This window comes from Marmota marmota, unplaced genomic scaffold, assembly GCF_001458135.2.
Source record: "Marmota marmota marmota unplaced genomic scaffold, marMar, whole genome shotgun sequence".
In the NCBI taxonomy this organism is placed as follows: domain Eukaryota; kingdom Metazoa; phylum Chordata; class Mammalia; order Rodentia; family Sciuridae; genus Marmota; species Marmota marmota.
In genome coordinates this window covers 4135749-4149628 of record NW_026000051.1, presented here as the reverse complement: position 1 = coordinate 4149628, position 13880 = coordinate 4135749, and the positions used below count along the sequence as shown (strand labels likewise).

At 55.9% G+C, this 13880-nt stretch overlaps 1 protein-coding gene across 2 annotated transcripts in view; it reads right to left on the bottom strand.

Moving 5' to 3' along the window:
* Positions 1–768: 768 nt before the first annotated feature.
* Sh2d3c (SH2 domain containing 3C) overlaps positions 769–13880 on the bottom strand; it is a 26515-nt gene continuing 13403 nt past the window's right edge. For both annotated transcript variants that reach the window (XM_015497550.2, XM_015497548.2), the window contains exons 3-11: positions 10689–10817; positions 9252–9700; positions 7618–7742; positions 5759–6294; positions 4871–4986; positions 4185–4356; positions 3123–3234; positions 2569–2775; positions 769–1361 (exon numbers count right to left, since the gene is read on the bottom strand). In XM_015497550.2, coding sequence (XP_015353036.2) covers positions 1186–1361; positions 2569–2775; positions 3123–3234; positions 4185–4356; positions 4871–4986; positions 5759–6294; positions 7618–7742; positions 9252–9700; positions 10689–10817 — 2022 coding nt within the window. In that variant the 3' untranslated portion in view covers positions 769–1185. The remainder of the gene's footprint in view (positions 1362–2568; positions 2776–3122; positions 3235–4184; positions 4357–4870; positions 4987–5758; positions 6295–7617; positions 7743–9251; positions 9701–10688; positions 10818–13880) is intronic.

Here is a 13880-nt window from a genome sequence, read left to right as displayed (position 1 = left end):
CTCCCACCCACTGGAGTGAAAGAACTGAGAGCTGTCTTTGTGGTCTAGCTTGAAGGTCCCTGCCCTACCCAGCTTAACACACACAACCCCCCCCACACACACACACACACGACTTCAGGGCCACATCTCAAACCTGAAATTATTACTTCCCTCTATTGAGAAAGAACCCTGGGTCAGGGGAGCCAGTTTGTAGCCTTCCTCGTTCTATTGCTAGGACCTAGGGAAAGTCCTTTCTCTCTCCATTTCTGTTTTACAGAAGGGAGTTGAAGTCCTAGATTTCTGAAAACCCTTCTACTCCAAACATCTTGGGTCCTTGTGTTTGTGATAATCGTTGCTGTGGCTTCCTGAGGCAGGGTATGGGACAGAAGGAACTTATACCTGTATGTCTCCCACTAGGTTGGAATTATCACCCCCACTGGTCATCAGCTCCTGGAGGGCAGGGTTTGAATTTAGTATTTGCTTGTATTCTGGCTCCTGGAACAAACTGGAATGTTCCAAGTGCTAAATAAGTTTTTGGGTTTTTTTTTCAACCCAGGGGTGCTCTACTACTGAGGCTCCAGCCCTTTTAATTTTTATTTGGAAATAGGTCTTGCTGAGTTGCTGAAGCTGGACTCAAACTCATGATCCTCGTGCCTCAGCCTCCTGAGTGGCCGGGATTACAAGACGTGTGTCATCATGCCCAGCAAGCAATTGTTAAATGAAGTTCTCTACTTTTCACCTGAGAAAAAGTGCTTCTTTCCACCCCCAGCCCCTTCTGAGAGACAGAAGAAAGAGTCATAAAAGTTTATTATATGAAAGAAAGAACATGGTTTCTGTACATCTATTTACAGAACAGACTTATTTACAGCAAGATGGAGGCCTTGGTGCCAGTGGAGGCAAATACCCAGGGGAGAGGGAGGAGGCATGAGGGGCCTCCCATGGCTCAAAAACAGGGAACCTGGGCAGGAAGGGGGACAGCAGAAGCTGGTAGGAGGAGCAAGGTCCCTGTCCTTCCTGAAGGGAGACTGGTACGTACGTGACTGGAAGGTGGAGCCCAGAGTCCAGGCAGGACCCTGGAGTTGCAATGGAGATCCTGGAGTTGAACCCAGAACATTTTGGGTTGATCACAGTGTCCCTGGGGTGCTCTGGGGAAAGGGCTCTGCCCCCTTTGCTGCCCACAGCTGCAGAGGGGAAGGTTCCTGGGGGTCACAGCTCACTGGAGCGGACAGCAGGCTCCAGCTTGTGTGACAGGGCTGTGAGAACCTTGTCGAACTTCTCATAGCGCCGGGCTTGGCTGCTGCTGGCCCCTTGGCTGCCCCAGAGGAGGCGCATCTGGAACTCTGTGCTGAACACCTCCAGGAGCTCTGGCCGGGCCTGGAATCCTGCAGGGCAGGGGCACAGGGTCAGGGACCACCATCTGGTTGGAAGGAGGCTGGGGCTCCCATTCAGAGTCCCCACATTCTTCAGGGTCCCATTTGAGGCAACCTCCCCATAGCCCACCAGAGAGCCAACAAAGTCTGTTAATGAACATAACCATGCATGGCAGTGTCTGGTCTTTCTCCTACTATTTTCTAGACAAGCATTTTTTTCATTACCAGGGATCAAGCCCAAGGCTTCGTACATGCTAGGCAAATACTCTATCACTGAGCTGAATCCCCAGTCCTTAGAAGATGAAATATTAATGTTTAATTCTTTGGAAGTTTTTGAGATCTTGCATGATCGTTTTCTCTTTCTTTCCTTTTTTTTCCCATAAGTTCCATTTTTTTAAGAAACATATATACGTTTTACAAGTAAATATAAAATACATATCTTTTTATTCCTTCTTGGGGAAAAAAAAAAGCAAGAAAGTCAGAAAAACCTATCAGAATATTCACAGAGTTTACCCCTGGGTAATTGTGGGTAAGTTTTTTGTTGAGAGCCACAGTTTAGTCGGAATGACGCCTGGCATTTTGCTAGAGGGAATGGTTGAAAGGTGACCCTGCTCCGGGATTAGGGCGGATCCTGCTGGGATTAGGGCGGATCCTGCTGCTTCAGGCACCGCTACTTTGGAGTTCCCATTGAGTTTTCCGGTTCCGGTTCCGGGAGCCCGGTGAAGGGAGTGTGTTCCCAGAAAGTGTGTGTAGAGTGCCGGTGAGAGTTCGGGAATAAAGAGTTGCTGTTTGAACCTATAAGGCTTTTTGGCGGCTGGGTTATTTGTGCCCAGCCAGACTGCGGCAGTTTTTAAATCTTATTTTTGCTCAGCTGTAATTTCTAATTTATCTCCAGTGAATTTCTGCAACTTAACACCAAAGGCAGTAACAGACACTGCCACTTTCATGTGAGGGTGTTACAAACTGAGCTCCCTGAAGTGTGGCGGCTGTCTCCACCCCAGGTACCAGGCTGGGCACCTCTTTCTTTTACATTTCAAAGATGAGAACACTGAGGCTCAGCCAAGCTAAGGACCACAGCCAAGGTGCACCCAACAATTGTCTGTTGAGCTACTGTGTGAAGAAGGTGATAAGATGAGGAGCGGGGAGCTGGGGCAGAACAGAGGGACAAGCACCGAGTGGATACTGGGAGGAGGGGAGCCTGGGCATCGACCACACTCACCCTGCAGCTTGACCTCGGCATTGGTATGGTAGAGCCCTCCGTGGTGTGCCACCGTGCGGGCGGCCTCCAGGTGGGCCAGCACCACCTCCACGCCATGCTCCGTGCTGCCCCAGGGCTCGGGACCCTCAGCCGGAGCCGAATCACACTCCAGCAGAGTGATGAGTGGCAGCACATGGGGAAACGTGGTGTTGCTCAGCGGAGGGCCTTCTGCAGGGGACAGAGAGAGCAGGCACTCAGGGACCCTGGAGGTCCCACATCCACTGATTCCGGGGAGCTGAGGGGCGAGAGGAGAGGGGCCTGCCTAAGGTCCCAGAGAGTTCCCGGGGATCCAGACTCCTGGGACAGACCCTTCCTTTCAGTTTCCCCTGGGTGCACCCACAGCAGCGATGACGCAATCCCAAGTGCTGAGCCTAGACTTGGACGTGGCTAATGAGGTTGCCAGGTGCAAAAAGTAAGCTCACCAAGCTCTCCTTATCATCCACGCTGGGAGAATCTATGGCAGCCCAGAGAGGGCTGGAACCTGTCCAAGGTCACACAGCAAGGCAGGGAGGTACCTTTGCCCTCATTGAGGCTCTTGAGAAAAGGCTTGAGTTTCTTCTCATACAGGATGGCACCCTCTGTGTGTCGTTGCCGCAGGGTTACCCATGTCTGTTCCAGCCGGGAAATCTGGGGAGATCAGACTGTGAGAAGTTGCCCTGGCCACAGGCCACCCTGCTGAGTGGACACACAGATGTGGGATAACAAGAGCTATTCTGGCCACCATTGGTGGACCAAGGACAGTGTAGGCTGCCTTTCGTGTCATGATGCTGCCAACACAACCCATTTTACAGCTGAAGGAACTAAATCTCAGGTGGGAATGACTTGCCCAAGATTATTCTGAAAATAAGTGGCAGAGCTGAGACATGAACCTGAGACTCTGCCCCCGAGCCCCTGTTGTTCCTATTTATTAGGCACAGGAGAGGCAGTGTGGCATAATGGTTGCACTGGAAATCAGTTCAAATCCTAAACTTTTGGACCTGTGTGACCACAGGCAAGTACTGCTTTCAGTTGCTCCATCTGTAACAAGAGCAGACAACAGAGGCATCCACCTCATGAGAGTCTTTTCAGGAATCAATGCTGGTAAACAGTGTAGCACCAGCCCAGGGCACAGGTGAGTGTCCATTCAATGATACTGTGTCATGTTTCTCTCTCTGGCAATACTGGGGGTTGACCTCCAAGTGCTCCACCTCTCAGCTTCACTCCCAGCCTTTTCCAAATTTCATTTCATCTGGAGACAGGGTCTCAGTAAGTTGCTGAGGCTGGCTTTGAACTTGTAATCCTCCTGCCTCAGCCTCCCCGTTGGCTGGGATTACAGGTCTGTGCCACCTCACTGGCCTTTGTGTTTTCTTTAAATGCATCAAATACTCCTCATTCATCCTACAAGTGGGGAAACTGAGACCCAGGGAAGGGAAAAGAACGTGTCCTTGGCCAGCCCTTGGGGAACTGCGTTCTCCTGGTTACTCTTTCACAGCCATGCCTAGGAACTCACAAAGCTCTTCCCATTTCCATCCCGGAGAAACCCGCCCAGGGCGCTTCCAGTCTACAGGGTGCCCAGCTCTAGGCGGGCCCCTCAGTACCTGGGCCATGTCCAGGGCGCCCATGACCGCAGCGAAGCTGAACATGTTGCCCATAGTCCCCCGCAGCTCGGCCGCCAGCTGAATGGTCTTGTGCAGCAGCGCTGCTCGCTCCTCCGCCGAGCCGGTGCAGCCCAGGATGTCCACTGCCAGCATGATGGACATGGTGTGGAACCTGTCAGAGCGGCAGGGTCAGAGGGAGCGGGGCCAAGTACGCGGGGAGGGGCCCTTGCCACTGTCCATCACCGGCGATGGGCCGAGCGCAGAGTCTGAGTGAGATCCCTGAGGTTAGGGGGCGCGGCCAGCTGGAGGGGGACCAAGGCTCAGTGCTTCTGATTGGTCAGCATGCTCCGGGGGCGGGACCAGGGCGCCTGGGGCGGGGCTTGAGGGAGCGGAGTGGCTCGCGCACGCTGTTTTAAGAATCCGCCGTGAGGCCAGAAACGATGAGCCGGGCCCAGGCTGTGGACAAGGGGCTGCAGACGGATAATCCAGAGATAGCGGGCGCAGTCTTTGGGGAGCCAGGATTGCTTTGAGCTGGATATCAAGAGTTGCGATTGGCCAATGGGTGGGAGGTGTGGCCGGAACCCCGGGAGCGGGCGGACAGGCTAAGGAGCCCCACGGCTTCGGCCAAGCCGGAGCAGGTAGCCCGGGGGTCCCCCGCGAGTCCCGGGGCGCGGCGCCTGCCTTACCTTTCCAACAGGTCTAGTCGTAGCTGACGGCCATGGGGGAGGGTGAGCAGTTCCATGCCCCAGCGGACTCCCATTAGGGTCTGCATCTCCTTGGTAACGCCCAGTATCCTAGCAACCTGCAAGGACGCCCAGAGGTCTGATTAATTTCCTGTCAGGGCTGGCCCAGGCCATCTGGGAGTCAGAGAGTTCCTTCTAAGAGGCCTAGCTAGGAGGCCGGTTTGAATCCCAGCTCCACCGTGACCCTCTACAGGAGCACGGAATTCCATCTTCCTGAGCCTCGTTTCCCCATCTGCGAAATGGGGGAGAAGGGGGCAATGTCCAGGGGTTCCCCGCGTGTTGAATATGCAGTTAAGTTTAAGAGCCCTATTCCAGATGGCAAACCTGAGGCCCAGGGAGGGAATGGGCTTGCCCAAGGCCACACATTGGGCCTAGAACCTTCCTCTTCCCTGCCCAGCGCTCTCCATGGAGCAACATCTCTGCCTTGTCTCTCTTCTCTCCTCCCTGGCTCGGAGACCAGCGTGAACAACCGGCTCCTCCAGACGCAGAGCTAGAAACTGGGCACAAAGAGAACTGGAGTCCTTGGGTGGTCAAAGAAATACTAAAAATCGAAGACCCAGGTGTGGGTGATTTATGGGAATGTTTTTACTTATTTGTCCACGAGGGAGCGCGGGGGCGGGGAGTCAGACTTTCCGTCCCTGGACACCGCGGAAGGGCCCCGGGTGCCTCACAGAGTCAGCCCCAGTGCATTTCAGCACTGCCTGGCTCAATGCCAAACCCACGTCTGGAGGAAAACGGAATTGGGGAACCAGGCCCCTCACCACCCTGACTCCTGCCCCAAAGCCAAGGATAAAGCTGCTGTCCCCACTCCAGTCCACACCCAGCACCTACCAGGCAGTCAACCTTGGTGACATGTCGGGCCAGTGTCCGGGCATCCACCTCGGCCAGCAGCTCCTTGACCTTTCGCAGAAGGCCCACCTCCAGTGGCCGGTTATCTTTGGGGATCAGTAGTGATTGGAAGGTGGCTGGGTTGAAGGAAGAGGTGGCTTCTACAATGGGGGCTGTGAAGGACTTGCCCCGGTCCCCTTCGGGGACCCCGTTTTCTGACAGTTCCTTTAGTCTTTCTCCATAGCTCCTGGGCTGCCGGCTGGTGGCTTCTACTGCTGCCCACTCTCGGCTGCCCCGGATGGGAGGCTGGAGTTGGCAGTAGTGTCCGGAGTCTGGGTCACTGTAGCTGCTGAGTGATGGGGACGGGGAGGCCTTGGAGAGGGTGTGGGAGGGGCTCGCATGAGGACCCTTGTCTGACTCTCCGGGAAGCTTTGAGGCACTTCCGGAACACAGCTGGGGCTCGCTGGAGCGGCGGGCCACAGGGGAGGCAGGCAGTGCGGTGGCAGAGGGGGCTGCAGGGGCGGCATGGACGCGGGTTACTGCGGAGAGCAAGAGAGAGGACTAGTCACCACAGCTCCCCACCAAGCAGGGTTCCTCATCCCTGCTCCCTAAAGAACAGGCTCCATCCTCCACGTGGGAGGGACACCCCCCCTTCCCTACCAGGATGGAGACCAGGCCCAGCAAACTCAGGCAAATGGTCAGTCCTCGGTGATACTCCAAATCACCAGGACCACAGGCGTCCCCACGCCCCTACCCTGCAGCTGTCACAGCCTCGGGGAACCACAAAACTACTTGGAGGGGAAGCTCAGGCTCTCTGGAGTTGATTGTGCCAGTGGTGTTAGTTCTGGATGAATGAGCAGTAATAATTTACTAGGGACATGCTGTGTGCCCAGAACTGGCAAAATGCTGGAGATACACAGGTCAACAGCAGTGAAAGCATCACCAAACATCAGAAGTGAGGAGCTGGGGGCAGTGGCACATGCCTGTAATCCCAGCAGCTTGGGAGGCTGAGGCAGGAGGATCACAAGTTCAAAGCCAACCTCAGCAACTTAGTGAGGCACTAAGCAACTCAGTGACCCTGTCTCTAAATAAAAATTTTTAAAGAAGGAATGCGGCTTAGTGGTCAAGCACCCCTCGGTTCAATCCCTTGTATTAAAAAAAAAAAAAAATCAGAGGTAAGGTCTGGGGGAGTGGCTCAGGGTGCAGCACTTGCCTGATGTTCATGAAGCCCTGGGTTCTATCCCCAGAACCCCAGCAAAAATGAAATAAAAGAAAAACCGAAACCACAGGTGATACATACTGAGAGCTCTTACTGCCTATGCAATCCTTCTTTGCACATTAATCTATTTTACCCTCTCAACGTTCCATGATGTAAATACTTTTATGATCCTTACTCTGCAGATGAGAAAGCTAAGGCTCAGAGAGGTTAAGTGACCTGCTCAAGGTTACCCAGCCAGCAAGTGATAGGAGCTCAGATTTCAATCTCGACCTCTAGGCCACTTGACCGTGCCACTTTGCATAAATGATTTATGTCATCAAACATTTCTGGTAAGGAATTTGAACTTGGAGGTATTGCTTGGAAGGCAAGTTTGTGGTTCTGACAAAGTTGATGGCCTGTATTTTAGGAAGGATTTATGGTGAGCTCCCCTGAGTTCAATCCCTAGTCCCTGGGGCGGGGGTTTTGGGGGGAAGTACTGAGTAAAGAAGCCACAGAAATATGTTAGGATCAAGAGTTCCACCAGGAAGCTTTAGGGCAAATTCTTGCAAGACATTGCTCTCTGAGAAGAGCAGCAACACCAGAACACACGAGAAACAAAGACCTAGGACAGACCCCCCGCGCCCCCCACCGCTGCTGGCCATACCAGTGCTGTAGGCAGGGGAGCTGGGACTCTCTGAGATGGGGGACAAGGGCGAGTGCAGGTCTGGGATCTGGTCCATGCTGAGGGCACAGCTGCGGATAGAGTCCCGAGGGGCGGGCAGCGATGAGCTGTGGACAGACAGTTCCGTGAGCAGGAGCCCAGAGGGCAGGGCCTCGCTGGCTCCTGGGACCCCGTCTTTGCCCCCTGAACCTCACAGGAAAAACAAGTTTGGGGATTATGGAATCCAATCTCTCAATGGACAGGCACCAAAACTAAAGCCAGGAGGAAGGGCTGTGCTGGGCTGGGGTGGCACCGCGGGTCACAGGGTCCATCCTACCCAGCCAGCACAGCATGGGCTCCCCTTCCCTGTGTCCCCCACAGGATTCCTGCCCAGCACTCCCCTCTCTCAAATCCAAGACCAACTTAAGAGGACAAGACCTGGGGGACCCCAGCAAAGCTAAGGCTCCTCAGGCTCTCTGTGTCTTTCTTATCCCTAGAGGAAGAAGGGGAAGGGACAGCTAGGCCACAACCCTGCTAACCCATAAGTACCTTTGTACAAATCAGACATTTTCCCAGCAGACACACCCCTCACCTGCACCCTCACCATCATAAGCGGAAGGCAGTGTGGATTTTTTGTCCTCCACTGTTGTGGGTGGAACGGGGATGTAGAAAACTTTGTGCAGTCCACAACCTGCACAAATGTTCCCTTTCCTGGGAAACTTACCCAGAGAACCTTGGAAAACTGGGGAGAAGGAGTAGCAGGAAGGGGCCTGAGGGGCCCAGGTCTGCCAACCTGGCTCCTCCTTACTACTCCCACGCTTTGCTCTGGATGCCTTGGGCACACATGGCCAGTGGATCCTGACACCATTATGTTCACTGGTTCCAAACCACAGACCAGCTGCCTGTTCCCCGCAGGGTCGCCATCTATCCATTCCTAGGCTGGCAGTGCCCAACCCAGGCCCAGGGAGATGGGCCACGAGGGCCTAGCCCAGAGCACAAACCTCTTTGCAAAGAGCCAGGAAAGCCACAGAAATTAGCAGACTTTGAAGTGAACAAATTTGAATCTGGGTTTGAATCTTGATCCTACCACACCCCAGCAAGGGCCTGCCCTGCTCTAAACCCATCTCCTCATCTACAAAGCAGGGGTTAGAAGACCCAGGGGAGAGGAGTTGACAGGACCACTCGGTCAGCCCTCAGCCCGGGTCAGGCACCCTAGGGCCTCAGGCACCATTAGCTGCTATGGCTTTTCCTGGGCTCCCGGGCCTGGTCTTACCCAGCCCAAGGGGCAACCAGGTGTCATTAAAATGTCACTGAGAATATTCTGGTTCCTGTGCAGGGATTTCCACACTGCAAAGCCAGGGGGCGCTATTTGAGTGTGGGCCCTGTACAGGTAGATGCACGGAGGTAAGAGAGGAAGGACGGGCCCAGGACACCCGCCAACAAGCGGCAGAGCTGGAACTGGGATCTGGGTCTTTGTCCTGAAGACCCTCTGTTCCCTCCACCGCCCCCCACTGAGGCTCCAGGAGACATCTCGCCCAGTTCGGCATGGCTGGGCCTCCCCTTCCCCATCAAGCTCGCTACGTACACCCCCATTTGACAGCCGGCAGAATGAGGCCTGGTGCAGGGTCCTGGCTGACCTGTTGGAGCAGCCATCGCTGCGGGTGACCTTGTCGGCGGTGAGCCCGTCTGTCATGGTGACGCTGCGACGCTTCATGTGGCTGCCCTTGGAGCCCGAGGGGCTGGCTGAGCTGGCAGCCTTGCCCTGGCCCAGGCCGTAGCTGGCCTCGAGGTAGCGCAGCGGGAAGGTGCGGTTGACCGGGCAGTAGATGATGGCCCCGCTCTGCTCCGACACGGCCTTGCGGCTGCCCACGTGGTAGCGCACGAGGGCGGGCACGTGATCGAAGCTCTCCTGCTCGAAGAGGTACTGGATGTGCGTGTAGCTCTCGCCCGCCTTCACCACCACCTTGTTGATCTTGAAGTGCAACGCCTGGTTGCGCCAGCGGCACGTGAGCACGTAGTCGCCCAGGCTGGTGAGCGAGTCCCGGATGAGGAAGTCACCGTTGCGCTGCACCAGGGTCTCGGAGACCTGCGGGGGGCACCGGTAGGCTGGAGTGTGGTGGGGATGGAAGAGGGCCAGACCCAGGGCCAGGGACACAGTGACTCAGGACTCGGGGGACACTAAGGCCGACCCAGACTACAGAGACATCTGAATCTGAAGCTTGGGACCAAGGACACAGCGACCCAGATGCAGACAGGCCTCCTCAGGCAAACGTGTGAGCCAGGCAGAGAAGCAGCGTGAGGGTGCAGAACCAGAATGGAGTCAGGCCCTGTGTGCCTGGAGGATGAGGCTGAAGCCACTCTGCCTAAGGGGAACCCTGAGAAGGGGCAGGCCTGGGACCCAAGTCTCAGGCCAAGGCAGCCCCAGCACCTCCAGATCCTGGCCCCTCTGTGACTTCTATAGGGTGTGTCATGGCTACCCACTCCCAAGCCTCTGTGCCCCAGATCCAGGGCCACCACCTCTTTTCTCGGAAACACTGGTGCCCAGGACAGGGCCTGGCAGAGTTGGTTCTTGGCTAAGACTCGTAATGTGAGTGAAAGAAGCAATAGGTGACGTGTCAGCCCCAATCTGTGACTTATAAAGTCACCTCAGCCCAGAAACTCCACTTGGTCAAAACCAAATAGCCCAGAGATGGATGCTCACTAACCAACACACAAGAGGCTGATACACAGGCTAATAGCAATGAAAGAAATAAAAACAAAGCCAAATTCATTGAGCTCACTGGTGTCAGACATTACTTAATTTTCACAGAGGCTCTTTAAGGTAGATACTATTATTGTCCTTCATTTTACACATGGGGACATCGAGGCTCAGAGAGGTGAAGCAACTCTTTCAACATAACACATTAAATGGCAGAGCTGGACCTCATCCCAATCCACTCAGATCGAGCCTGTCAAGCATCAGGTCAGGGGCTGTGGTGGCCGGAGCTGGATTTTGGACTCGCGGAGCACTGGCGGAAGGATCCAGGGCGGATACCCCAGCCCAGGGCTCATACAGCAGCCCAGGGCTCTCTTACCTCTCGTGGGATGCGGCCATGGTACCAGGCGTGGCTGCGGAGGTCTGTACTGCTGAGTTTGAGTTCTTCCTCCAGCTCCTTGTGCAGTTTCTCTGGTGACGAGTCCAGGATGTACTTTTCCTTGGAAAACTAGATGGAAGACGGCAGGAGTTGGCATCCAATTCAAAGCCCCCTCTTCCCTTCCTCCCAACCACACCCTGCCCAGGGGAACTCCTTCTATCCAGGAATGCTGGGAACAATAAGGCCTAGGTGTGAGAAGGGCCCTTACACATGGGTCCCTATCCCAGCTGGAGCAAAGAAATCCCAACTAATTCCACAGAGCCATGCCCACAACATTCCAGGCCCTGTGCCAAGTGCCAGGGGTGGGGTTAAAAAATCCAAGCCCTGTCCTCAAGAAGCCCCTCGGCTTGCTGGGCATGGTGGTGCACGCCTGTAATCTCAGCAGCTCAGGAGGCGGAAGCAGGAGGATCGCAAGTTTGAGGCCAGCCTCAGCAACTTAGCAAGGCGCTAAGCAACTTAGTGAGACCCTGTCTCAAAAAAATAGAAATGTCTGCAGATGTGGCTCAGTGGTTAAGCACCCTTGGGTTCAATCCCCAATTAAAAAAAAAAAAAACAGGTGGGGAGGAAGAAAGAAAGAAAAAAGAAACTCGTAGGCCAAGAGGCAAGAGGCAAAAGCAGCCTAGGAGCAGGCGCAGTCAGCACCACAGTGCTGGACAGCGGCAAAGGGCCGGGCTTTTCTAAGGGAGATCCCGCACAGAGAGGTGCCCAGGAGGCGCCTGCCTGGGCCGCCTTCCTGGGGGAGAGGGCAACCAGGAAGGCTCCTCGTGCGCCAGGAGCACCACACACTTCCCGAGGTAAGGGAAGGGAAGGGAGGGATGGTTCCTACAGGTGGATCCGGAAGGTCAGGCCGTAGGTCTCCAGGCAAAGGCATGGGGACAAAAGCAGAGCTGGGGAACAGATCCATTCTGGGATGGAGAACCATACAGCACGAAGGCGGGGAAGGCAGCCACAAACAGGGGCAGAGGACCCCACAACACGCTTTACATTCCCTGAGGCCCATCCCCCTTGTAATCTCAAGCAGCCCTTGCCCGGGAGGAAACTGCAGGCCAACAGGGACGCCCAAGGCCGCATACTGGAGCCAGTGCCCAGGCCCTGCCCTCACACCTGCCCTAGTGGGAGATTCCTGGCTTCCCGGTTGCTGTGACCCGAGGTTAGGTATTACCCAATCCCAGGAGCTCTAAAGCCCGGGGGAAGGGAGCACTGCCATCAGGTGCACCCACCACAGAGCCCAGCCCAACCCTGGCTGTGCCATGGAGGTACCTGGGCCTCAACTTTTTCTTCAGTAAAATGGGTACAATGACAGAACCTGCTTCACCCCATGGCCAGGATAAACGGAGACACACCACAGAGCACTGTGGCTAGCATAAAGGCGTCCCAGTCACTGGGAGGACCTGAAACATCCCTCCTCTCCCCTCCCTCAGCCCCAGGCCCCAAAGATGGCTGCTCCAGCACAGACAGATCCCAGAGCTGGCCAGCAGGGGACAGGTAAGACAGGGCAGCAAAGGTGAGTGTCTCCCCAGGACACCCTGCTCTCCAGAGTCCTGCAGTCCACCTCTGGCCTCCTCAGCCCCTCAGTAGATCTCAGATTCTCATTCGGCAGCCCCATCTCCACCCCTCAGCTCCCTCACTGGCTGGCTTTCCCTGGCCCACGCTGCTCCCTGGACGGCATGATCCCAGCTCCAGAGTTATCTAGAACCTCCCACCCCACGCATTCAACAGTGACTCATCCTGCACTCTGGTCCTGTGCCGGGCTAAGGCCCCAAGATGACCAGGATGGCCCTCTGCCCTGGGGGAGCCCATGCAGATACTGACAATCCCAGGTTCTCTGAATGTTTGGAGATGCCCAAAAGTTGGGGGCAGAATCAGGGACCCCTTCCCTGACAAGATGAGGGGCCTGAAGAGGCCCGAGGGGCAGAGTAAAGCAGGGGGAGGGAGGGGGCAGACAGGAGCTGTGGGAGGGGGCGGCCAGTCAGCGCCTGCAGGCAGAGCCGGGAGCTGAAGGTGGGCACGAGAGGGAGAGAAGCTTCCACGGGCTGTGAGTGGCAGGGCGGTCGTGGAGGGCAGCGAGGCTGACCTGGGGAGCTGGGGCTATGCACAGACCACAGCAGAGCCCCAGAAGGAAGGGCCGGGGCAGGGCCAGTCTGCTCCCAGAGCTCAGCCTATGCAGTGGCATAGGGCAGGGTGTGTGGTGGGGAGAGGGCCGTGGATGGGGCGTGGGAAAGAGGCTGGGGTGGGAACAAACTCCAGGTGGAGATCCTGGGAGGATGATGGGACACTTTGAGGTGGGCAGGGCCAAGGCAGGAGTAGTTTGGCAGTGGGCCCATGAGAAATTGGGCTTTGAGAAGCTGCAGGGCTCCGGGGACAGAGGTGGGAACGAGTGGTTTGTACAGGTGCAAGGGGCAGGTGGGGCCTAAGGATGGAAGGTCAGCACATGCTCTGTCCATAGTGGAAACCCGTACCCCACAATGGCAGGGAGGCCCAAGGCCGAGGTGAGATTGGGCCTTCTCATCTACCCCACACTTCCTCAAGGGTCCTGGGTTCCTAGGGGTCCCCGGTGTCTTTCCTCACACCATACTAGACCCTGGGAGGGAAAGGGGGAGATGCAGAGCAGAAGGGAACCATTCCCCGGCCTTCCGAGGGTCTTTCCCCTTGACAGAGTGTGCACTTGGTACTCCCCTCAGTTCCTTGGCTGGAGCTAGAGAGGCATGGGGTGAAGAGGGGAGGCGGCTATGTGCTAAAGACCTGGCCCCAAGACTCTGCCACTGTGTGACCTTGAGCCAGTCACTTCCCCTCTCTGTGCCTGCAAAGCCTCTGTCTGGTCTTTAAAAGGACTCTGGGAGACTTTTCCAGCCCTAATCAATGGCTAGAGAGAATTTGGGAGGGAATCAACTTGGTCCTCCTACACTCCTGAGAGTGGGAAGCTTAGGGTCCCTGTATTCTTCTCCTCACCCTCAACCTGGGGTTCCCCAGCTCCCAAGAGTTGAGGGGGGGTTGGGGTGCGAATGCAGCATCCCTGAGCTCGGTGCACTGCTATTGGCCAGAGATGATCTCACCGCCTCCCCGCCTGCGCGCGCCTGATTGGCCAGTGCCTGGATGCTGCGCTCCGCTGCCGGCGGGGCCGTCATTCAGGCG